The following is a 27,130-nucleotide window of genomic DNA, read 5'->3' as shown; positions in this document are numbered from 1 at the left end:
TTAGTTTTAAATACAAACTGCATTATGTCATATTTGTCAGAAATCTATTTTGTAATTAAGTTAGAACATGAATAGTTATCTTGCCTAGCACAAGTTTTATTTTAAACAAGTTATTTTTTTTTTAATTTCTGCAGGTTATGTGCCATCAATCCTATGCTATTTTGGTCCTGCCTACTCCAGGTATAATCTAGGAGGTAAGGACACTAGAGATAAATGCCTCCTGATTTCAGAGAGAGAACTCTCCATACTGTAGGCTTTTATTTACTGGGGAGACTTGCCCTGATCTTGGGAGTGGCAGAAGAGCCTGACTAAGTCATGAGCTGGTTTCTTCCATCCCTTGTACTTGTGGGGAGAGGGAAGGTGAGTGAGGATTTGAGAACTTGGTAGGAGACTTTGAAGGGAAGTTGCAAGGGCCTGCTTTCTGTCATCAATGACCTGGGAACATCAGCAGTAAAGAGGCTTGCCTTCTGACAGGATCTGATGCTTCTGAAATTCATTGTTGAAATCCACTCTAGCTTTAGAGGGCACCTGGTGAGTTTTCATTTTTTCCTCTTCTCCATTTCCCTCCTTCTGTTCCAAGATTATCTGTTTCTCTTTCTGTATTTAAATGTTTCCCTTGTCTCTTTATGATGAAGCTGTCAACCATCTTCATTGCTAAACTAGAAAAAAACTAGAATCAAAACCCTTAAACTAAACTATTGCTAAACTAGAATACAGTTGGAGGGATAATTGTGGCTCCTGAGAGAAAAAAAAAGATTTAAAACTGATATTTTGCTAGAGCAGGTTTTCTAGCTAAAGCCTTGAGCTTTTGTTGTTCAGTAATTTAGTCATATCGGACTCTTCAAAACCCCATGGACCTAGCATACCAGACCCTTTTGTCCTCCACTAACTCTCAAAGTCTGTCCAAATTCATGTTTGTTACTTCTATGATACCATCTACACATCTCATCCTCTGCTGTCCCCTTTTCCTTTAGCCTTCAACCTTTCCCAACGTCAAGGCCTTGAGCTAGATTAGACAATTATAAATTCTTTTTTACAATTTCCTAAGTCAGAGAGAATACTTTGGCTGCAGGGGGTGGGGTTGGATGGGGTAGAGAGGGCAGAGATGCAAATGAATCAGAAGCAATGACTGTGTCTAGTTCACGACTCAGACTGGTATTGAGGCGGTTATAAACCTTCATTGCTCAGCCTGGTTTGAAAGAAAAATCACTACCAAGAGGGGTAGATCAGAGGGAGTAACCGGAGAAAATGTCACACCAGAAGGGTAGGGAGGAATAGCTTGGTGGTGGGTGGGTGGTGAAATAACGATGTCTGTTTCCCACCAGTATAGTTAGAATTAGACCTAGAGGGTTGCTAATAGAAAGGGTGTTTTTTTAAACTGTACCTAAGATTTTATTGGTAGGGAACTCCCCCTGAGGAAACTCCCTCTACCAATGCATGTCAGCCTACTCCACACATTAAAGTCTTAGAGAGTTGCCTATAGTTCCCTCTTTTCTCAGGGTTACATAGCCATGAGACTTGAATGTGTCTTCTTAACTCTGAAATAACCTCTTTCACAATTGATTCCCTTTTACCAGGTTGCTTCTTACCATCATTACTAATTGCAAAGTATCTTTTGGTTTCCAGATTGGAAACCAAGAAAGTGTTTTCCTCATTACAAAGGTAAGGTGCTTTTTTTGTTTTTGTCTTTGTATCTCTGGGGTCTTACATAGGGCCTGGCACAAATTCAGTGCTTAATAAACACTTATTAATAGGTTGACTTGACAGATTAGATGAGAATGTAAGGCTACCTTAACACATTGGCAAAAATGAAGGGACAACTGAGGTTAATTACCTGATCAATTTACTACAGAGCAGAATATAATCTCTGGTGGTCACCATCGAGAGTAGCAATTTAATACATCAAACCGTCCTAAAAGAGGGAAAGATTCCTCCCCTCCCTTCCCCTCCCCTGCCCTTTTCTTGTGGACAGACCAACTAATTGTTGCAGGGATAAAAGAACTTGTCTTTTTCTAGAGACCCTAGGGAAACTCAGCTAAGGGCATCAGTATGTGGGCACTTGAAGTTAGGGCTGGGCCCCTCTATCTCCTATATTGCAGAACAAGGGAACAAAATCCTGACTTCTTTTAACCACAAATTGCTGCTTTGCATAAGCAGAGACGTCAGTCTCCGTCTGACACTGCAATCAATAAGTTTGTTCCACCGTTTCTCTGGCCAAAAGCGAAGTGTGCTTCCTCTAAAAGTACAACTACCTTCTGCAGAGTTTAATTCCTTTCCTGGAATTCCCAGGGACTGAGAAGTCTACCCTAGAAGAGCTGGAGTACAACTCCGTTTATGTAATTAGGTCTGCTTCCTTTCGGGTTTTTTTTTTTTTTTTTTTTTTAAGCCCACATGAGGAAAGGCTGCTGTCATTCACCTGTCTCTTGGAGTTAACTCCGAGGCCAATGTCCATACTGGGTGTTTGAGGCTGATGTTGACATCACGTGGGAGTCATGCCACCGCCTGCTAGCTCTTTCCTATGGCTCTGGGAACCCGGCTTTTACAAATTTATATAGTAACTAAAATATATATTTAGTGAAACATTCTGAATGTCAGGGAGATAGAGTCAGGGAGATCTATACCGTCTTTCTTTCTGTAGCTTCAGTTAAGGCGTCGGTGGGTGAATTGTTTAAGAGGATCAGAAAAGGTGGTTTACTTTTTAAGTTTTTTTTTATAGAGGATTTTTAAGAGACGAAGAGGTGGAGAGTCACCCACTCCACTCATGGGAACCAACCTCCCCCTTTTTAGGAGCTAAGTTTTGTGCTTGCGTGATCCCTTTAGCTCCGACCTTGCTCAGGAAGAACCTCAAAAGTAGTCAAGCATCTTAGAGGGCACCCAAGACCCAAAGAAATGTTTCTGTCACATACGATACAGCTGCTTAGCTATCCTACACACTCAATGGTATTCCTTTAGGGAAACACTGTGAAATAAATGGCCCTTGTCTCAAATCTATTTCCTTATGTGGCTAATAAGACTATGTGTCTACATGCACGTAGTGATTCCATTAAAAAAAATCACATTACAAACCAGTACTTTATTTTATGTGTCTTTGATACTGAAAATACAATTCGTGAGAATCTTCATATTGAGTGGCTTTCAGAGACTAAATCAGTTCAGCAAAGGAATGCTATACTAAATTTTAAAATATACCCAGAAGAACGTTTAACCCTAGAGAGTTTGTACCTCAAGCGGGGTCGCTAGAAAGGAGGCGATTAGCATTTGGGACAAGGTGGGGGGGGGGGGAGGGGGGGGGGGGGGGGTCTTAAATCGGATGCCTTCTCTCGATGTCTCTCGTTCCATTTCCTGCCTCTGAAGCAACAGTGTCTGTCTGTGCGAGAGAGCACTTCGTGCAATTTAGAAACTCGATAGGAGGCAGCAGCTGATCTCAGACCACCCTAAAAATAATTCGCGGCAGGGCTCTACGTGCTTCATTTGCGAAGGCAAACTCTACCACCCAAGTTAATACTCCTATAGTAAGAGGGCAGCACGGGCTCTTAAAAATTCTTTTAAGACTAAAGGTAAGCGACGCATTTTGGTCTAACTTTTCAGCAACCGCTGGGAGGGAGTCTAATCTTTTTCTCCCTCTCTAGTACCCCCAACCCCTTCTCCTAACCCCAGTGACTTAATCTACAGGACCTTGTGCGGGCTTGCACGGAGCCTTGGGGGAGGGGGAGAGAGTGAGTGTGAGAGTGTGTGTGTGTGTGTGTGTGTGTGTGTGTGTGTGTGTGTGTGTGTGAGAGAGAGAGAGAGAGAGAGAGAGAGAGAGAGAGAGAGAGAGAGGGGGGGGGAAGATGCGAAACCTAGAAGCTGCCTTTCCTGAACCAATGGAAAACATTCAAAAGTCTCTGTGCGCTTCTCTTCCTTTCCCCATGGAATGATTTCTCGGGTTGTTTTCCAGTGTTTGGGGGTATTAGGAGTTAAGTCGTTTGGGTGGAAACAAGATCTTGAGAAAATTTAGCAAATTAGTGTTCGTGGAGAAGGTAGCAGCACAGGTGTCTCCGTAGTGGTTTTAAGCAGTAGCAAGCACGTGGCCATGTCATTTGTTTTTTACCTTACGTATTTATTGCGACCCATTCTTGCTTTTTTTTATCCTTCTAAAAATGGAGAGTCTCCACAGTCGCTTAAAAGCAGTAGAGTAAACCTAGTTCTGGCCACCAAATGGCTAACTAGTGTTTATTTTGACTAGTTGGTTGTCAGAGTTTTCAATCCTCAGACATTTCTTCAATAATTTTTTTCTTTAAAAACTGTATCTGTTGGTCGTTTTGTTGATGATTTCTACAAAATAGAGGACAATGAGGTACCTTCTCCAACCTCTTGGTGAGGAAGCTCTAGCCATGGATAAGAAGATTACATTTAAAATTTTATGGTTTGCACACCTATAGAGATTGAGACAGTCTCTGAATAAACACAATGGCTTGTTCGAAGCTATAAAACTTTGCTGAATTGAACTGCATAGCCAACATACAAATTTACTTTGTCCGTAAGATTATTTTTAAAACATTGCTTATGATACCTATTCTAGGTTGTGAAAATATTTTTTAAAAGTCTAGAAAATAGAGACTCTCTCAGAAGTAATGATTTGTGTGAAGTACTAGAGAAGGATGGAAAATTATATTAGTCATTTTACACTTAGAATTTAAGAAGCCAGTTCACAATAACACTTCCCTTTGTTCCTTACAACCCTCAGAATTTTTTTTTTAAGTGTTGCACCTTCAGTGGAGGTTGGATTGTTGGAAAAGTAAATGACATGATTATCAAACAATACTTATTTACAAATTTGGAACAACAATACTTTATAGTTCAGATTGCCATAGTCCCATTTTCAGATGAAGAAATGAAGAAGTCAAAGAACCAAATGACCTGGTAATTCTACATGGTATTTTGATAGCAATAACTGAATTCAGGTCCCTTGACTTTCAATATTTATCCATTTTTAAAAATAGGAATATTTATTAGTAATTTTGCTATGGAATTAGTAATTAATGACCTTTAATGAATTTTAGTGTTCTATGCCCTCCCCCCCCCCATTTAAAGTTAGGGATACTGTTGAAAATTATCTCAATGCATGCCTCAACATTTTTTATTCATGTTGCAGAAGACTTAGTTGCATTAATGCTTAAAATGGGACTAAGACTTCTGGGACACCTTGTACACAGTTGATCTTAAAATATTGCTTGAAAACATCAATATCCCTAATATGCAAAAGGTATTTGGTATTTTCAAAAATAAGTTTGTTTGAAATTTTTTTATATTACCAGAATTTAATCATTGGCATCTTTTTCAAATACATTTTGGGAACCTGTAAATGAAAAAATAAATACTACCTACTCTCCTGAAAGAACTGTCATCATCATCAAAAATATTTGACTTTCTTATCCTATATTTTTCTTTCTTACCCTATATATTTTAAAAATTTAGTAAATCTAAATCTTTTCCCTTGCAGGCCACCCAAACCCCATAGAGTTATGAAATTAACTTGCATTTTATGATTTGACATTCACCAGCAAGACTGGATTATGCCTTTCCATTATTGTGGGAAAAACATTTCAGCCTAGGACCACTTGATCAATTACACTCTGTAATGTCACAGCCTTGCAAAGAAGTGTATGTGTTTGAAAAATGTCAAGAATTTTACTCAGGAACAGAAATTTTGCTTCCTGAATAGCAATCACGGATGCACTTGAAAATAAATTTCTTTGCCTTAAGTAGGATATTGGTCTAGTCCAGGGAATCACTATCATCACATAAAAGCTTTACTGAATACGTATGTGTTCAGAGTATACAGCATGCCAAAATAAATAGGAAGAATCCCCTGCTAGAACTCTTGGTATTCACCCCGTTATCTATCACATACCCATCTGAAGGAATGGTGAATCATTTCCTAGAATCTATCCGTTTTTGTAGTCAGAGATGGCTAGTAAGAATGAAATGCTCTGAGGCATCTTATATCATGATAAATTTTACCATCAATTAATATTGAAAGTGAACACTGAATGAACTCTATGAGGATCTTGCTACACACACAGTGTTATATATATCTCACTCTCAGTGCCCAAAAAAGACACAGTCACATAAATCAACAATGGAAAGGATAAATTAGGGGACCTAGATTTTGTATTACCAAACCTGTTGTGTTATCTTGGACAGGTTCCTTCTTTTGAGTCCTTGGTTTCTTCCTTAGTCGATGAAATAGCTTGGATCAAGTGATCTCTGGAGTCCATTCCAGTTCTAACATCTTCTGATATTACTAATGGTACTATGGAAATTTATCAAATATTTATTAAGATAAAAATGTATATCTTGTTCAGCACCTTGTTCATGAGAAGCTTTTTCAGTAGAGAAAACAGCAAAGAGCTGCTTAGTGATCTTCCCAATATTTTGATCATTGGTCAGTGTTTGACATGAGTTTTACTGTCACTTTGAAGTCCTCCAAATGAAGGGAGACCCCCAGTTTGGGAAACGGGGTCTTGGAGCAGTATTTTAATACCTGTAGTCAATGATTAATGGAATAGGGTGAGAGATAACAACTGTCAACCGAGTATGTGAAAAAAGAAAATACTAAGAATGTTGGAAAGGTTCTCCTCTCCTCAATTTAGGGAGTGGAAAAGGTAGGATCAGATGATATCTAATGTTCTTTAGGTTGTATTAATATCGCTGTGATATTGAAAGAAAGTTGAGTGAAAAGGGAAAAAGAGATTTCAGGAAGTGGGAGGGGAGATTTAAATGAGAGATTTGGGTTGAAGGAACAGATTGAGAACTAAGGGCAATATATGAGATGAAAAGACTGTAATTGGAAGGAGGAAATGATTTTTAAAGACCTTTATGTTACTAATGTGAAGTGCATGCTTGAGTGTGCTTCTGATCTTTTAGAAAACAAGGAGAACATAATATTTATAGACACTGTTGCCTAGTCTTTAAATCTCAGATCCCTCGTTGTGTCCCTCTTGGTAAGTTTTTAATCTTAGCAAGTCGTATTTCTTGGTTATTTTCATAACTCATCCCTAAAATCCAATTCCATCTTAATGAAGGAGAATGTTTTCGAATTAAGATACTATGTATATAGTACCCAGAAATCATTAGAAGAAATGTGTTAGGTAAATTCAAGGCATTTTTCTCATAGCAATAATATTGATCAAGGTTCAAGTTTTAAAATCTAGCTAAAGAAAAACAATACCTGTTTCATCTAAGTATTGGAATGTTATTCAACGGATGTTCCTGTTCCTTATATTTGAATCATTTACACATTTGCTGTGCATATCCTTGAATTCTCCCAATATCTTTCTACCAAATTAAAATAATCTAAGAAAAATTTCAGTTAAAGAAAAAAAAGTACTTTTTTTTCTATCTTAACCCATTTTTACCAAAAATATATTCAACAGATGAATACATTAAAAATGAGGAAAGGAGTAATACCAATTTAAAGTCATGCTTCAAGCCATTTTTAATTATCTTTTTTTTCCCCAGGCTAAAGCAATAATGTTTTGTTACTATTTTTCAAATATTACCTTACCTGTATATTTTACATTTGAGAAGTATCTTTTTAAAAGGTAAAAATGGCTAGAAATAGAGATGATAGTGATATTATATCATTATAAGGGTGTGTGTGTGACTCATTTACTAAATACGAAAAGAGAAGCTGTTAATACTTGGATGACTTAGAAGGGGTTCTTTTTAAGTTGCTCTTAATGACTCAACAGTTGATTCACTATACAGTCTTCTCTGTGCTGCTCTCTAAATTTTGAAGAAAGGAGACCAGTTGATGTTCCAGCTTATCATTTTAGAAAGATTGAACTCTGAAGTTAGGGAGATTTTGTACATAGAATAGAGAAACAGATATTCTGCAATTTTAGAATCTTACATACTGCTGGTAACTTCAGCAAGAGTCAGACAACTTCCTTAAATGTTTAAAACAAAATTTTTGGGATGCCATATTTAAATCGAAGAATTTTATTTTATTTTTTTTAGAGGGAGAAAGTCTGGGCAGTTGGGGTTAAGTGACTTGCCCAAGGTCACATGGCTAGTAAGTGTTAAAAAGTGTCTGAGGCCGAATTTGAACTCAGGTCCTCCTGACTCCAGACTCCAGGGCCGATGCTCTCTTTATTGCACCACCTAGCCACCCCCTAAATTGAAGAATCTTTAAGACCACTAGAAGAAGAATACATACATACATACATACATATACACTCATACATATATTGCATGTGGTAGAAACTCAAAATTGTCTAATCTAAAAAAAATTATAAAGCAAAAATACCCCCCAAACAGCAACATAGATTTAGAACTGCAAGGTACCTGAAAGGCCATTTGATCCAACCACTTCATTTTTATAGATAATGAAAATAAGGCCCAGGAAGGTTAAAGGATTAGTCACAAGATCACATATGTGATCATCACAATGATAATAGCTCACATTTCAGACACTGTGTGAAGTGCTTTACAATTTTTATCTCATTTGATATAACCCTAGGATGTTGGTGCTGTTGTTATCTTCTGAGGAAGTGACTTGTCCAGGGATACAGAGCTAGTGTCTGAGGTAGAATTTGAACTCAGGGCCTCCTGACTCCTGACGTAGCACTTTGTGCACTGTGGCACCACCCAACTGTCTCCAGGAAGCAGTTCAGGGAAAGGGATAGTGAATGTGAGCTCTCTTCAGATCCTCTGTCCCTAAATCCAGTGACATTTCCCCTATCCCCATGGATTTAAAGTAAACTTCTCTGCTACAGCCTATACTGCCTCTAATTTTGTTGTTTGAATGGCTGTGGAATTTGGAGGATGTCTGCCCTATTCCTTGTTCCTTCACCAATTTTTACTTCATAGTCTTTTCCAGTTCATTTTAGTAAGCTTGTGAACGTGATAGATGTTCCTTTGCAGTAGTATCCTTTTGTTGTAAAAGAATCATGAATATGTTTATATTTATAACCAATTATAAATACAATTAATTAGAACATAATTAGTATTTTCATTGGAAGGCCCATTGAGTTGGTAGGTGGGGGCAGTTCTTATAAAGCTGCTGGTAGCACTGATACAGTGATTCACCTTTCTAGCAATATGTGAGGGGCATCTCATAGTATTCAAAATCCTCTCCCTCTTGGCAGGTGCCATAACAGCTGTGAACTTTGAATTTGATTTCTTGAGGAATGCCAAAACATAAATCTGACTGATTTTTTGAATCTCATGGCAATATGATCCATCATTTTTTTTTTCTTTACAGTACAGAGAAAGGGAAGGGACCTTGGAGGTCATCTAAGCCAACATCCTCCTTTTACTGATGAAGAAACTGAGGCCTATTGTCATGCATTTAGTGACAGAGGCAGGATTTGAGTTAAATTCCTCTGCATCATACTGTCTCTTTTAAATTAATTTATATATTTTTTAAGCACTTGGGGTTAAGTAACTTGCTCAAGGTTACACGGCCAGTTATTTCTGGGTGTGGTGCTGAGTATCTGAGCCCAGGATTCGATCCAGGTCATCCTGACACTGGAGCTGGTGATCTTACTCGCTGAGCCACCTGGCTGCCCCAATTTATAATTTTTTTCAATTAGCAAACATTTATTTTCACTCCCCCCCTTTAAGAGAAAAAAAACCCAAAACCATTAAAAGAAAAATAAAACACTGGTAAAACTTATACATAGACAAAATAAATTCTCATTAAAAAGAAAAGAAAAAAAATCCTTGTAAAAACTATGCATAGACAAGCAAAAGAAATTCCTACAGTGTCCTGTAAAAAAAAGGCTTAATCTGCACCCAAAGCCTATCATCTCACTGTGAAGAGGTGAATAGCATGTTTGCTCATGGGTCCTCCGAAATCATGGTATGGTTGCTTGTTGTGTTATCAGAGTTTCTAAATCTTTCAAATGTGTTTGCTTTGCAGTTTTGCTATTATTGTATAAATTGTTCTCTGTGTTCTGCTCATTTCATTCTGCAACGGTTGATACAAGTCTTCCCAGACTTCTTAGAAGCTATCCCCTTCATTATTTCATATAGCCTAATAGAGTAGTATTACAATTCAAATATTATAATTGGTTCAGCCATTCTTTAATCATTGGGCATCCCCATAGGCTCCACTTTTGTTTTTACCATCATAAAAGAAGCTAACATAAATGTTTTTGGAAATATAGGTCTTCTTTCTTTTTCTTTGATCTCTTTGGTAGGAGTGGATATACAAAGTTTAGTAGCTTTTGGATATAGTTCCAAACTGCTTTGTAGAATGGCTGGACTAATTTTACAATCCCAACAATGAATTAATGTACTTGTTTTTGCACAGCCCCTCGACATTTATCATTTTCCTTTTTTTGGTTAATTTTCTAGATGTGAAATGGAACTTGATAGATGATTCAATTTGCATTTCTATAATTATTACTGATTTGGAGCATTTTTAAAAATTTGGCTATTGGTAACTTTTATTTCTTCCTTACAGAATTTCCTATTCATATCTCTTGACCATTTTTCACTTGGGAATGGCTCTTATTCTTTTAAGTTTAAATCACTTCCATCTATATCTTGGAAATGAGATCTTTATCAAAAAATCTTACCATAAAGATTTTTTTTCACATTTACTTGCTTCTCTTATAATTTTAGCCACATTGGTTTAGTATTGCAGAAATTTCCTAACTTTATAGAAAAATGCCCATTTTCTTTTCCTTTGGTTATCAACTTTTTTCCTCTCCAAAGATCTATAAGGTAATTTCTTCCTTGTTAATCTAATTTGTTTTTTATATTACCTTTTATGGCTAAATCATGCATCCATTTGGAGCTTATCATATGTTATGTAAACTGTTGGTCTTCCAAACTACTTTCCAGTTTTTCTAGCAGTTTGTGTCAAATGGTGAATTTTATCCCTGCAAAACAAACGCAATGTTGTATTTGTTTATTTCTCTGTACTGTATACCTAATTGACTTCTTTACCTGTTAACCAGTCCAAGTCACTTTGGTTAAATATTACTTTGTAGTATAGCTTGCGATCTGGTACTGCTAAGTTTTCTTCATTGCCATTTCCTTTGATCTGCTGTAACTTAATTTTTTTTTAGTTTCATGAATCATTTTGTAGTTTTATTGGTGTAGCATTAGATAAGCAGGATTTAGATAATATTTAGATAATGTTTTCATGGCAATTAATATTTATTTGGTTATTAGATCTGTTGTTACTTTTGTAAAGAATATTATGTAGTCTAAATAATTCCTGTGTGGCCTTAGTAGGGTACATTTTCAAGTATTTTATATGTTTTGTAATTATTTTAAATGAAATTTCCCTGTCTCTTCCCGTTGGGATTTGTTGGCAATTATACAGAAATGCTGATGATTTGCTTAGGTTTATTTTATTCCTTGCAACTTTGCTAAAGTTATTGATTTTCAATTAATTTTAATTGACTCTCTTGGCTTCTATAAGTAGACCATATTGTCAGCAAAACATAATTTTATTTTCCCTTCACCAGTTCTTATTCTCTCAATTTCTTTTTCTGGTCACTGCTATAGCTAGAATTTCTAGTACTATATTAAATAGTTGTGATAAAAATGAGCAGTCTTGCTTTACCTCTGATCTTATTGGAAAGGCCTCTAACTTTTCTAAATATAATGTTTGCTTTTGGATTTAGAGCCTCTTTGCAAAGAAGAGGATGGCCGGCAAGATAGAATGTGCTTAGCGTCAGTAGTCTAGATTTGATGTAATTATTTTTTCAACTTTCTCACCCCTCGACTTTTTTTTCCCTCCTGAGAGCCTAATCATAGGGTTTTATCTTATCTTCTTTTTAAAACATTCTTCATGATCCACCAGTGGTAAGAGTTCATTTTGCTTAAGACAAATCCCTCCCTAAATTGGCCTTTTAAAAAATTTCCTCCTTGTTACCTCCTTTCTATTTTCCTCTTTCTCCTTTCCCTTCTGTTTCCCTGTTGTATGAAGTAGATTTCTGCACATACGTGTGTATTTTTCCTCCTTCCTTTTGGCCTGGTCCCTACTGATTGGTTTCATAGTATCTACCACATGCAACACTTTTTTTTTAAGCAATTGGGGTTAAGTAACTTGCTCAAGGTTACATGGCCAGTTATTTCTGGGTGTGGTGCTAAATATCTGAGCTCAGATTTGCTCCCCAGGTCATCCTGACACTGGGGCCGGTGCTCTTACTTGCTGAACCACCTGGCTGCCCCTAAGCAATTGGGGTTAAGTAACTTGCTCAAGGTTACACGGCCATGTGTTTATGGGTGGGTGCTAAGTGTCTGAGTCCAGATTCGATCCCCAGGTCATTCCGACGCTGGAGCCGGTGCTCTTACTTGCTGTGCTACCTGGCCGCCCCCTCACATGCAACACTTTTGGATGCTGCTTAGTTATATGTGTAATTTCTATCAGATGCTTGTTGATTGAATACTATTCAGGTGCACACATAACCTCTACTGGATTTAGCTCTTTGGATGCTACTTCATGGCCTGCAGCTTCTGGATCAGCTAAAATCCTTGGCTTTCTCTGTCTCAAGGGAAGTTGTTGTCGTTGAGTTGTTCAGTCATGTCTGACTTTTTGTTACCCCATTTGGGGTTTTCTTGAAAAAGATGCTGGAGTGGTTTGCTGTTTCCTTCTCCATCCGAAAGGAAAGATCAGGTGCTAATTAATCATTTAGCTTAAAATCCATGGGATTTTTCTTGCCAATTGCTTTCGAAGAGGCAGACACCATTATTTTAGCCAGCAAAAAAAAAAAAAAAAACTTCCCTGTGGGAAGTAAGCTTCTCAGCCTTCTTTTTTACTTGTGGAGTGAACTGCTTGTTCATCTAAGAATCTTAGCTATGATTTTTCACTCATTTCCCTAATAGGAGATTCTTAGCCTCAGGCGTTGTACTCTTGAACACACTATAGAGTTATTCCTAGTAACTAGTTTCCTTAGGCTCAAGCCTATAATCTTTTTGATTCAACGTCCTAGTCACTGGGATTGGAGTGGTCTTTGTGAGTTACTTCATTCTTGCTTTTGGTGAGCATTGCACAAACCATTCAATTTTAATATCTGTAGGCTTGACTATAAACCATGTAAGTCCTATTTGCCAATGATGACAAAACAGCGTCAAGACTTCCCTAGTTTTCAAACTCTGATCCTTTTCTGTTCTTACATGTATATGGGAGATGTGGGGAGATAGACCAAGCTATGCCAAGAACAAGGTTATCATCTCTTCCACCAACCATCTCAGTCACATTCTTAGTATTTCCTAGTATAGATACACAGAGCAGGTATGGAGCCGGCAGAGCCTGGAGGGAACCTTGAAGCTCATCTTTGCCTACTCATCTAAACAAATGTGTCTCCTCATCAAATCAGGAATCTTGTGAGGGTCTATGTATATGATTGAACCAGGCTGCTGAAAATCCAAACATTTTTTTGAACTGTATCATCCTTTTGGAATTGACTTCAGGGCCTAAATGATGCTCAGTTTAATTTAGTAAACATTATTAAATACTTGTAGTGGGTACTGTGAGAAATAATATTGTTTTATCCTTATGGAAGTTATAATCCAATAAGGAGGACATGAATGCAATAATAATAATACAGGGTAGAATGTATAAAAGAGAAGTACAAATAGAATGCCAGGGAGGAGTGGTCATATATGTCCTTTATGGGTGGATCTAACTTTTAGATACAATCAAATGCCAGTCAACATAAAGTCTATTCTATTGAATAAGATGGGTGATTAGTGTAATAATTTTTCCATAAACAAAAAATAAGGGCACAAATATCAAATGATAAGACTGATTTTCTTGTGGTATTTGCATTCTGTTTCTAAAGATAATTTCACAGACAAGTCAAATAACTCTTTGGAGTAATGATCATACCATCAGAAAGAAGTGAAGAACCAAATATAGTAACTATGAATTTGCTCATTTGAGAAAGAAAACACATACATAGGTACAAACACCCCTACCCCTGAGAGAGAGAGAGAGAGAGAGAGAGAGAGAGAGAGAGAGAGAGAGAGAGAGAGAGAGAGAGAGAGAGAATGAATTGGAGAGAGAGCTAGAGAATGAATGGGAGAGAGAGCTTATTTTATAGTCATTTCTCAAAAATTTCCTATGATATATGATATTCAGGGATTCTGTTTTCTTCTTGAGTCCAAAAAGGGAGCATCAATGAGGCTATTTTCACCCTTGTTTATTCATATTCATTTTTATCTTACTGCTACATTGCTTAGCAATCCTCAATTTTTCTCTAAGATTTTGAATTTCTACTTTGGTTCCCAGCAAACTTATTTATTAGAAGACAGAGATTTTTTAATAAATTCAACTTAGGTACATAATAGTTTGTGTGACTGGAGCTTCGTGAATTTGGAAGACTTGACTTTGCCACATGAGGTGAATTTTAAATGTGAACTTTTAATATGTTATTCTAAATAATGTTATAGAGATTTATTCTTACTTTGCTGGGATATTTTGGTTATGTGCTCATTCCTACACATTTAAAATATATTTTCAAAGTTTTATTTATGCGTTTTGTTTTAAAATCAGTCATTTTTAGCTATCTTCACTTATCCTTTAACTCAATCCCATAATCTTTTTCTTGAAGCAAAGATAAACCACTTGGCAGTGAACATAATTGACACTATATATGTAACTTTTCATGTCTATATTTTCCCACCTCTCTAACAAAAGGAGGAAATTGCATTTTTTCCCATATCCTGGGATGAGATTGGCTATCATAATTATATACTGTTCTGTTTTATTTTAATATTCTTTTCATTTACGTTATTGTGCTCATTTGTATCATATTTTGCTGATTATACTGATTTCAGTCTGTGTCAGTTCAAACTTATCTTTCCATGTTTTTCTGAATTCCTTATATGTACAGATTCTTATGATGCAATAATATTCCATTATATTCATATATCACAATTTGTGGAGACATTTCCCACCCCAATTGCTGAGTATCTCCTTTGTTTTCAGTTTTTATTTTTGCTACCACAAGATGCTGCTATGAACATTTGACAAAATATGAGATCATTGTTCTCTGTCTTTGATCGTCTGTCTCAGCAGGGATTACCCTGTCCCTCACTATCTGAAGGTCAATTATGTTACATTTTACCCCTCTCCCAGGTTTCTCTGGTATCCTTGAGAGTGTTTGGGTGTATAGTCCCTGCCATTGTCTCAAGTCCCTATCTACTGGATTCTCCAATTTTGGGGGTTCCATAAACCCTGATTCTATTTAACTATTTAATAGATTAATTTTTACAAAGAAAACATAATCACTTTATACCACTTCAGATTCAGGGAAGGGGAGGTGGATTGGTTCACAAAATAGCTCAGTTCCTATAGAGTATGGGTTTTGCCAATTTCCAAGTTAATCTTCTTTCTCATGGCTTGAGTCCTAGCACTTTGGCTTTCCAGGGCTTTCTTGCCAGCATTCAGCATGGAATCCTGCCTCCAAGGTCACCATGGCTTGAACTCTTGGATCCAGAGACTTCATTACTGGAATCTAGAATTGTAAGGGACAAAGGAAACGGAGCAAAACCCCAAACCCATTTTTCAGGGCCAGAGGGCTTAAAAGATGGGGTAAGGAAGGAGTCCATTCTAGTTCATAACAACTCTTCTGTGTTATTTTTATGTCTTCACCCCCTTTAGGACCTTCATACCCTTCTAGGACCTTCACCCCCCCCCCCCAACTTCTGAGAAAAGAACGAGAGTATTCAAGACTGGCAATTTTAAAGATGTAGCCTGTTCAGGCTATGCAGTCAATTAAGAAATTGTTCCACACACATGGCAGGGCAATGAAAAAATGTCTTCCCAGAAGCAGGTCCCTGCTTTTTTCCCACATGGGTACCTCTATGTCATGTGAACTAAACAAGCATAGAGCCTGGGGTGGTGTGTGTGGAAGAAAGAGAGAAATGGAGAAACAGAGAGACAGAGAAAGAGAAAGAATGTAACTGTATATTGAGGTAACTAGATGGCATGGTGGATAGAGTCTTGGATTTGGAGTCAGGAAGACAGGACTTCAAATCTGGTCTCAGACACTTACTAGCTGTGTGACCCTCAGTAAGTCACTTAGCTTCTGTCTGCCCTAGTTTCTACATCTGTAAAATGGGAATAGCAATAGCACCTATCTCTCAAGGGTGTTGTGATGATAGACATGTATAAAGGACTTGGCACAATGCCTGGCCATAGTGGCCACTTAAGAAATACTTGTTAAAAGTTTTTAAAATATCTTTTATTGAATATCCCTTTGGGACTGAGGTCATTTGACAGATGCTTATGTACTGGGTATGTTCTCTGGTTGGCTATCCCTGCACTAGGTTGGCTTCATCTATGTTTCAGGGCTTTAGGGGTATGCTAAGAGATTGGGATATCTCTTCTCTACTACCATCAGCTTGAGCTCTCACCAGTGATGTTCTCCCCCATTCGTTTCAGTTCCATTTAACAGCTATCATCTAACTTTTATCAAGGGTTATTTACTTTGAAAACATAGAAATAACAAAAGTAAAAACATTTTCCTCCAACATTTCAGGGAGACACTCTCCTCTATTCCATCATGATCTCTGGGGACCGTTGGTCTACTCTAGACTTAGTTCAGTTACTATATAACATTGATCCTACCAACTTCATCCCCAAACATAGCATCACTGCTGTAAGATTGTTTTAGCTACTGCCCGGCTGGTGACTCCCAAAGGAGAGCTCTTGCTCTTTAGGGCATCAGTGCAGGGCTCCCAGAATTCTTTCTTTCTTGGCCTTTTGAAACTCACTAGGATAGAGTCTCCAATCTGTTCACCTAAAATGGAAGCACCAAGGCAAAATAATGAGGACTTTTCCATAGGGCCACAAGTTGACTTCCAAGGGAGGGACTAAGGCTTTTTTAAAATTTATTTTGTATTGTTATTATTATTGTAATACATTATGAAACTATATTATCTCAAGCAGTTTCTTTGAGGATTCTTTGGAATTTTCAAAATAAACCATTGTGTCATTTATGAATGAGGATAATTTTGTCTCCTCTTTTCCAATGTTTATACCTTCAGTTTCTTTCTCTTGTATCATTATTATCTCTAGCATTTCTAAACCTGTTGAATAAGGGTGGGGGGATCATCCTTGCTCTACTCATGTAATTATTGGGAAAAAAATTTTTTTGATGTTTATCCATTGCAAGTGAACTGGCATTTGTTTTAGATATATTTTTATATTTTAAAAAATCCTTCATGCCTACACACTCTAGGGTTGTAGTGTAATGTATCAGAAATTTTTTCTGCATCTATTGATATGCTCATTGTTGTTAACTGTTTTTATTGTTTATTTTAAGGGATCAGTAAACTACAGCTCAAGGGGCAATTTGGTCTACTGACACTTTTTTATGCCCCTGAGCTAAAAATGGTTTTTACATTATTAAATACCATTGTTAAAAACAATCCAACAAACATTCTTTGCTGTTGGGCTATATAAAAATAGGTAGTGGTCCAGACTTGAATGCAGTCAATTCTGGTTTATGTAATTAATTGTTTTCCAATCTTAAGCCATCCTTACCATGCTGGCATAAAAATCTAATGGTTAGAGGGAATAATTTTTGCATACATTACTTTAATCTTTTTTGCTATGCCTTTATTAAAAAATCTCACATCAATTTTAGTAACATCACTGTAAAAATTTCTTGTTACTTTTTCCTTCTCTAGTTTAAATATTGGAACCATATTGTCTTCACAAAAGGAATTTGGTAGAGTACCTTATGTATTTATTTTTAAAAATTTTGATAGCATATTCATTTCTCTTTGATAGAATTTAATATAACGTTTTTGTAAATCCATCTAGAACAGGATTTTTCCCATTCATAGTTCCTTTACGGCTTGTTCAGTGTCACTTTCTAAGATTAGGTTGTTTAAATACATACATATATATATATATATATATATATATATATGTATATACATATAATTTTGTTACAGAAGAACTTAGAATTTTTAGTCCCTTGTAAACAAAATAAAATCCATGTATATAATCCTATAAAATTCCCTCAGACATACTTATGAATAATTTTGGCCCATATCTTATTATTCATCTTAAGTTTTGTCTTTTTCCATCTGAAAAGTTACAGTAAGGTGCTGCATTCATATCAGTAGCAACCAGGGCCAAGTCAGTGCTAGGAATGGCTGTGAAGCTATTCTCTCTGGGGCAAGCTTTAGTAAGTAATAAATCACTCAAAATTTAGTTGTTGGTAAACCACCCAAATAGCTCTGGGGGTGACTAGACTAAAACCAAAGTCTCTCTGGTACTCAGTATCCTCTTTAAATTCAGATAGCGGAATAGATTATTGTCTAAAATGTTTAACCCTGGCTCCTCTAAAATTGCACTTACAAAGTTTTTTTGAATTAGAAACATTGTCCTATAAATCACGGAAAATAGAGTATCTGTGATTTAGTCATATCCCAGATTCCTTTTAATAGACAAAATGAAAAGAAATGCAAACATAAGAGAAAGCAGGAAAGGGGAGAAAAACAAATTATTTCAGATAATTTAGGAGATATGTCATCAAGGATTATGATCTTGAGATATATACTAGTCTGAGAGAGATGATAGGTACAATTCCATGCCAAAATACGATTTTTTTTAGAGCTCTGAAATCAATTGATCTTGACATTTCTCTCCCCCATTAGATGGAAACCAATTAATTGGCAGCAATTACTTGATTTAACTGCAAATAACAATTTTCTATACCTATTTGCCAAATTATTTTATTGATAAGTAAAGCCATTAACATGGTCATTAAGACCTTGGGCCTTAAAATATTAAATTTAAAGCCCCAATTATGGGCATTTGAACCAAAAAACCCCCAAAGAATTATATGTGAGGCAGAAATGAATGATAATTTTAAAATAAACTGAATTGAGTAAATAGTTGTCTAGTTCTTATTTGTCTTGCCTTGAAACAAAACTCTGGAAAATGGTACATTTCAACACTCCTTTTCTGTTTTCCTTTGTCATCTCCACAGCCTGTCTTAGCATGCCAACAAAGACTTAGGATCCATAAGAATTTACCTTAGAAAAGATTTCAGTTTCCTTTTCCTCTGTTGTGTATAGTTTTTCTGACCCTGTCTGCTCTTTTGAGAATAATTGGGTTTATTGGCCAGTTTCGTTAGGGTGAATTGTTATTAGTGGTACTTGTAATCTTCCATTATGTATTGGTTTCCTTGTTTTCCTTCATTTCTTGACTTAATTCCTACTTTATGCAAGAAGCCTTTCACAGTCTTAATCTCAGTGCATTTTTTTCTGAGATTATCTCTATTTTTTTGCTGCATATATCTTGTTTGTGCCTAGTTTGCATGTTGTCTCCTTCATTAGACTGCAAGTTCCATGAGAGCAGGGATTGTTTCGTTTTTGCTTTTCTTGTGTCTTCAGTGCTTTGCTTGTTGGTATCTTGACTTGATTCATAAACTTAGGTTTTTGTTTTTGGTATTTTTGTAGTTTATTATGCATGTCCTTTTGGATTTATGGTTTTGATAACATGTAACTGTATGTAGTCATTCTGTTGAACCTTTTGATTTGCGCTATTTTTATGATGAATTTACTTTATTCTGGTAACCTGATTTACCTTTCTTTAATCAGCTTAGTTAAAAGTTGATAAATTTTGATAATCTTTTAAAAAATACTAGCTCTTGATTTTTTAATGGTTTCTTTTAAAATAAATTTTTATATATTTTATTTTTAAATCTCCCAAGTTTTCCCTTGTATCCCTTTTCTTCTCCCAGAGTGTCATTCAATGAAACAAAAATTTATTACAAAGAGAAAAAGAAGAGAAAAACAAGTATTAGTGAGGAATACATGAAAAATGTGAAAATATTTACAACTTACATATGCCTGAACCTCTCACCTCAGCAATGGATTAGGGGAATCTGTTTTTCTCATTTCCCTATTGGGTGCCAGTCTTGTTCATTCAAATTTTCAGATGCTTAGTTTCAGTTGTTTTGTAGTGGTTTGTTCTTGGCATTTACACTGTTGTAATCATTGCGCATATTGTTTTCTTGGCTCTTAGCTTCACTTTGCATTAATTCATGGAATTCTTTCTATGCTTATCTGTATTAATCGTATTTGACATTTCTTAAAAGTATAACAGTGGTCATTACATTTGTTTACCATGTTTTTTAGCCATTTCCCAACAGGTGGGCATCTACTTTTCCCCTATTGCTTTTTTTTTTTTTTACCACAAAAATACTACTTTGTATCCTTCTGATAGGCAAACTCATGTCCACAGACTTGTGTCCATTGGACCTCTGTTCAACTACTTTATGCACTTAGATAAAATATTTCAATTATATTTTTAGCTAAATTGGCTTCATACTTGCTGAAATCTTCATGCCTCTTTAATAATCAACATACTGTTTCTCTTTCCCTTGAAGCCCCATCCTTTCTCTTCCTTAAAATCAGTGAGTTCTGTAGATTACTATTTTTCTCTGAAATAATTATTAAGGAAACTATAGGAGACTATTATAGGTATTTGTCTTTTTCCTTATCTATTAATTTCCAAGATCTTTTCATACTCTAAAAATTGGGTACTTCACAAGAAAATCTTGTAATAGTCTATATTATACTATGCTTTTGAATTTGTTTTTCTCTCCTTTTTCAGGAAAATCAACAGGAAAAATGAGCCTTTCTTTTTGTGGTAACAACATTTCCTCTTATGACATCAAGGAGGGTGTATTACAAAATGCCTGTTTTGTGGATGCTCTTAACCTGGTTCCTCATGTCTTCCTGTTATTTATTACTTTTCCAATATTATTCATTGGTAAGTAATTTCATATTCATAATTTCATTTCATATCTGTTGTCAATAGATAAACTTCAATAAACATTAGTTTTATTCCTTAAAATATGGAATAGAAAAACTGTTGGAAAACTGATTAGTATTTCTATATAATTTCCCACATTTAATGGTTATATGATTTGGTACAGGTAAAAATTTTTATAAGATATAGAATTATGATGGAGAAATTAAAATGAAGTAAAAAAAAAGTAAGCAAAATTATGAGAAGGAAGGAGAGTAGGTTCAGTGATGGTTTATAAAGATTATAGGAGTTGGGATCATTTAACCTACCGAATGGGATGCATTGCAGTTAGGATAATTTTAACTTTAATTTAGCAAACATTTATTAAGAATCTGCTCTGTGTTAGGTACTGTGCTAGGCACTGGTTATACATAGATAAAAATGAAACAGTCCCTTGTGATATCAGTGAGCTACTACAGTGACTACTGATGGGGAAACCAGAACGTTAGATATGCACATAGATGAAATAAATACAAAATAACAAAACAGACATGTAAAAAAAGGGTTGGTTCTGGTGCCTACATTAGTAAGTGGAGAGGAAAACAACTAAGTTAATTTTAGAATTGAGTGCTATTGTTGTTTGTATTCTTTCATAAATTGCTCAGGTTTTTCCTTATTTCAAACCTAAATTTGTCCTTTTTTAACTTCCATCCTTTGCTTTTTGTTCTGCTCTTTGTTCCCCTTGGGAACCTTGAAGAATAAGGCCACTTATTCTCTGTATGTCAGTCATTCATACTTGAAGACACTAGATAGGCTACCCACCCCATGTCTACTCTTCCCTAAACAGGGCTGAACAGCTCTAAATCCTTAAACTGATCTCCAATAACAAGAACTTCACCTTTACAAGTTACTCTCCAGGTTAGCAATATCTTTACTAAAATATTCCCAGAAATGATATAGTTTGAACCAGAAGTAGATGTAGGCCGAACAGGTCAGAATATAGTGGAATTGTTGCTTTATTTATCCTAGGTATTATGCTTTCACCTATTTAATTCTCAGATTGTATTAGCTTTCTTGACTGCCATAGCATACTGCTGTTTTGAATCCAGATGTAAGACTTTAGTACCTCACACAGTTACATTGCACCTATTACCTTCAGGTAGGGCCATAGGAAAGATCTAATCAATGGAATACACAAAGTTTCCTTTAGCTAGGTGTCTCAGTGAATAGAGTGTTGGGTCTGAAGTCAGGAAGACTTCAAATATGTCCTCAGACGCTTATTAGCTATGTGACCCTGGACAAGTCACTTAACCCTGTTTGCCTCAGTTTCTTCATCTATAAAATGAGGTAGAGAAGGAAATGACAAAACTCTCCAGTATCTTTGCCAGGAAAACCCCAAATATGGTCATGATGGGTTGGACACGACTGAAATGATACCACCACCACCACCACCACCACCACCACCACAGAAAAAGCCTTCCCAATTCATATTGAAAGTTTAAGTTGAGATCTCTGTAATTAGGGGAATCTAAGAATGTTGCATCATCTCTGTAATAGATGGAAAAATGTCTTCATTTAGAGATCAAATTACCCCTATTAGAAAAATTAGAACTTACAAGAATGTCTCGGTGATATAATTAAATTAAATGCTTGAATTGTTGGTGTGCTGAAATGTTAAGAGGAATGAGTTGAGTGTCTTTAGCTAGAGATAGCTTCAGCATTTATTGCCTAGGTTACTAAAAGTACCATTAATATTCAAATTTGGAAACAATTAACAGAATGCATTTCTTATGCTTTGTACTCAGAAATTTGCAGAGAAATTTAGCAGATGTTTCATCTAGCCTTAGGAATTTAAAATCTGAGGGGAAGATAAATAAAATATTGCAATTAGTACATAGGAATAAAAATATTTTTGAGAATCCAAGGAATGAAATATTTTAATAAATGTTATAGTGATGCTTTGTGATTATATAGTAATTCCTTCCTGAACAGTGTCTATGGACTTTTAAAAATTGTTTTATCACCAGGATAGTTTAAACGCATGCCAACTTTCCACTCAAGGAATGTAGTGCTTTACCTCCATATAGAAGGTGGTAGGAAGGTATATGGAGAGCTAACTTTTAGCACTCCAGTGAGATCTTCTAGTGGAGTCCTTTTTTCAACAGGAAATAGAAATTTTAACAAAAATTTGACATTAATTTAAGCATAGAATTTAGAAAATGGCAAGCAAACATTCAGTAAAGTAGGCTCAGGCACTCGTTGACGCAGTGGATAGAGCCTGGAGTGAGGAGTTCTGAGTTCAAATGTGGCCTCAGACACCAGCTGTGTGATCCTAGCAGGACACCTTAGTTTGCTTGCCTTAGTTTCATCATCTGTAAAATGGGGATAATCATAGCACTTACCTCACAGTATTATTATAAGGATCAAATGAAATAATATCTGTTAAGCATATAGTAGGGTGCTATATAAAAGTTAACTATGATTATGATAGTTATTATTATACTGAACTTCATAATGAATGGATAATCTTTATTTGCTTCTGACAAATGGATCCTGTACATGACTCCAGTTGGAGAAGCAAGGTGCACACTACTCTCTATAAGTCCCCTTTCAGTAGGTATATAATATATATGCCATAAATTATTTTATTATCATTATAAATTATTATTAGAAAGCCTTATTACGTCCTCTAAAATAGTGCAATTTGATTCCTGAGTAAGAACATTTTTCTGTCCATAACTTGGTAGAATACAATATTTCTTTGCTAATGAGAAGTTCTAATATATTGATTAGAAATTGGGGATATTTCCTTCATATCATTGAGTAATTATTTTTGTAGTGTTGAAGGAAAAGTTAGGTATTTCATTAGTGAGATACTTTCTTGTCCTGTCACCCAAGTGTAAGAAAAAGAAATTCAATAGAGACAAATGTAAAATCCACATACTCACAGAAATAAGTAGCAATTATTTCTGAGAGATGTCAGTGTCCTTAATTGAATAATATCTATTGTTAGTAAAATAATTTCCAAGAATTGGCTAAATATTATTTTCATATTGTATTCTAACCTTATCTTTAAAACTCTTCCTTTTTTCTCCTTTTTCAGGGTGGGGAAGTCAAAGTTCAAAAGTACAAATTCATCACAACACATGGCTTCATTTCCCTGGACATAACCTGAGATGGATTCTTACATTTGTTCTCCTATTTGTGCATGTTTGTGAAATAGCAGAGGGCATTGTTTCTGATGGGTAAGTCAATATTTAGCTAACAATGTCATGATGTTCTAGTAGATATGTAAATGTGGAATGTGGCTAAGCTCATACAAAAAAAGGTAGAATCATCTAGGCTTAATTCATAGGGAGTAACAGATATGACACTAATATTCTGTAATGCCATGCATGGCATTAAATATGCCTTTATCCTTTTCCTGAGATAAGATTTATTTAGTAATTTATGTTAGCACATTTTTGATTTGAACACTTGCCACTTACTTTTCCCCTTTCCTCTCCTACTCACTATAGTATTAACTCTTGTTTCCTTCTCTCTTTAATTTCCATGCTTAGATGCGCATATATGTGCATATAGAGTTCTTTGCTATCTATGTATTTATTTCTTTCCTCTGTATTATATATTTATACCCACTCACTCAAAATTTTTGGTTCTTTTGCCTTTTTTATATAACACACTTTATAACCTTCATACATTGTTTATTTCCTCCATTTTTAGTTCTCAAGTGAATAAATTGGATGTGGTTTAATAGCCCAGGAAGATGATATGATTTACACATTTACAGCAGCCATAAAAGCTTCCTAAAATTAGATTTTGATCATTAAACCTATGTTTTATGAAATTATTTTCATTATGTATGGAGTGAATGCTATTTTATAGTCCTGAAAATAACCTATAATTACTTTCTTAATAAATGTTATAGCTGTTAAATTCAGGAACTGTAAAAATACTAAATTTTCACCTGTTGTCTTACATTATACTCACATAGCAAAACTTTCTTGTATTTGGTTAATCTGAGAATAACTTTAAAGTTATTAAAAAGATAGATACTAAATCTGCATCCTGAAAATGTATTATTGCCCAGTCAGCTTTATCCCTTGGTCTCTTTACTTTGAAATTAATAGGGAAATGGGAGACTTCTAATATTTTAACCAAGGGACAAAAGCTTAAATTTCTGTTAAGGAAATGAACAAAGAGACAATTTCTAATTAAACCAGGCAGAAGTTATGTTACCAGAGGTAGAAGCGTAAGGATTGTTCTCTCCTTGACCAACTTTAGAATGTTTAGGATGCCATCGTTCACACCAGTAAACAGGTGGTGCCTGCCTGGCCCACGGACCCCACAGTAAACTGGTTTTCTTTTATCAGTCTGTTATTCCTTTACCCATTAACACTCAGGTTGCTCATGGCTTCATTCTAAACTGTGTTTTCCCTACATGTTCGCAAATGACCAGATGGTTCAAGTACCAAAAGCATGCACCTTACCTGAACTAGGTTGTGTCCTCACTTTTCCTGCGGACATTTGTTCTTGAGCCAGGACCACTTCCTTTGTCCCCCCAGTTATTTATTCATAAATGGGGTCAACTATCTCTTTGTTAACAGTAACATTGTTAAAGGAAGCTCTGCTTCCAGGAGATTTGTTAACTGAGATATCATTGAATAGCACATGGGTCCTAGGGCAAGAAGGCTACATCTCCTTTCAGGGTTCTAGAAGTAGCTTTGAGTGGGGTGGGGAGGTTTTCTAATTCTGTAGCTCATAAGGCCTCACCTATGTGCTTCCCCACACCAGCCATGATCATCAGATGATAACAAGTAATCAGTCAGATGTAATTAGTTTTTTCAAAGGGTTATTTATGAAAGTTGTGGTTGGAACAGTTGCTACAAGACTTCTGCACAAAAGTCTATTACACTTTTACCTCAATATACACAGAATCCTGGGGAAAGTGGGCTCAGGCTTAGAGGTCATATATGGTTAGGGAGTAATTCACATCTCCTGGTTGCTAGAAAACCCTTTCCCTCCTTTGTGGGATGTTCCCAAAGTCCTTTATCAGCATGATACAACTTCTTTGCAGGGCTCTTTCTAGAGTCTTGATGTAGCTTTTCTTCAATATATCAAGTATTCCAGGAAGCTTTTAGGACTAAGATACTTATGGGAAGTCCAGAATCCTATGACTCTTTGAAGTTCACAAGGTCCTTCTGTTGCTGAGGGTGCCAGAAAAAGAGACCAAGGCCAAGACTGGAGTTTTCCTCTTCCCTGCAAACAATTCCTTCACAGGGAGCTGGCTAAAATGACTTGCCATTATGTAGGAAGATGCTCAAATTCCCATTTTCAAACTAGTTTGTTGTTTTCATACAAACTTCACAAGTCATACCTCAGTTAATTCTCAGTCAATCTCAACAGACTTCCTGTTGCTCACCTAGTGGCAGAGCCTTTGATTGGTGGGGTGATCAGTTGGTTGACTTGGTTGACACACCCTTAAAATTGTATGACTAACTGAAGAAACCCCAAAATTTAAAGGACATGTGCAGTGCTTTGAAATCAATCACCCAATGAATTTTTTAAGCTTATACTATTCACTCAGCACCATATGATGTGTTGGAACTAGATAAAAAAAAAGCTAAAAGATAGAGTAGGCTGTCATTATAGTACAGTCTTTGGAGAGATAAAATGAACATAGAAATCATATGGCTAACTGAGGAGGTTAGAGAAGGGATAAATTAGTACAAACTAGAAATAACAGAGAAGATTTCATAATAAGAAACATATTGCCAAGATAATATAGCTGAGGAAACTTATAAGTTGTGCTTGTATTCATCTATTTATTTTATTCAAAGAGTTGCTAATTATCCAACTGCCTATCAGGTGATGTGTAAAATATATCTCACCATATCTAGTACAATGTTTTCCATATAAGAAATGTAATTGAAAGAAAGACCAAAATAAACACTAACGAAGCCAAATGAAAGGATTAGCAATATAAGCTTTAGGCACTGATGTTTCACCATTCCTTTTAGAAATATGGAATCTCGTCACCTTCATCTCTTCATGCCTGCTGTCATGGGATTTGTGGCCACTACAACATCAATAGTTTATTATCATAATATTGAAACATCAAACTTTCCTAAGTTACTTTTAGGTAAGTGAGGTGGTTTTAAAAAATACAGGTAAGTGAAATGTTTTTTTAAAACTTCACTTTCTCCTGACCCCAATGCTCCAAAATGAATAAGAAAAAAGTTATATCTTATTTATTGAAATCAGTTAATTTAACTATAGATAGTTACAAAACAAGCATTATGCAGTTGCTCTTGTATTTAATAAGTTTTTAGTAAAGCATATAATTTAAAAATTGCCCTCCCTCATTCAACTCAATTTTCCCTTCCAAGACTTGGAAGA

General features: G+C 35.7%; 1 protein-coding gene across 4 annotated transcripts in view; it reads left to right on the top strand.

Moving 5' to 3' along the window:
* Positions 1–229: 229 nt before the first annotated feature.
* LOC138175776 (ATP-binding cassette sub-family C member 9-like) overlaps positions 230–27,130 on the top strand; it is a 204,294-nt gene continuing 177,393 nt past the window's right edge. The window contains exons 1-6 of one of the 4 annotated variants that reach the window (XM_069106236.1): positions 230–531; positions 1,578–1,662; positions 3,355–3,557; positions 20,594–20,752; positions 23,835–23,976; positions 26,752–26,873. In XM_069106236.1, coding sequence (XP_068962337.1) covers positions 20,611–20,752; positions 23,835–23,976; positions 26,752–26,873 — 406 coding nt within the window. In that variant the 5' untranslated portion in view covers positions 230–531; positions 1,578–1,662; positions 3,355–3,557; positions 20,594–20,610. Of the gene's footprint in view, positions 532–1,147; positions 1,265–1,577; positions 1,663–3,308; positions 3,558–20,593; positions 20,753–23,834; positions 23,977–26,751; positions 26,874–27,130 lie in introns of those variants that run through there. The other 3 variants (XM_069106237.1, XM_069106238.1, XM_069106240.1) reach the window with 3 other exon arrangements.

The sequence above is a fragment of the Petaurus breviceps genome, unplaced genomic scaffold (genome assembly GCF_028583685.1).
Source record: "Petaurus breviceps papuanus isolate PSGF00001 unplaced genomic scaffold, PetGlider_PUasm1.0 79, whole genome shotgun sequence".
Taxonomy (NCBI): Eukaryota; Metazoa; Chordata; class Mammalia; order Diprotodontia; family Petauridae; genus Petaurus; species Petaurus breviceps.
The sequence above is the reverse complement of the archived record's forward strand: the minus strand, read 5'-3'. Positions and strand labels throughout refer to the sequence as shown.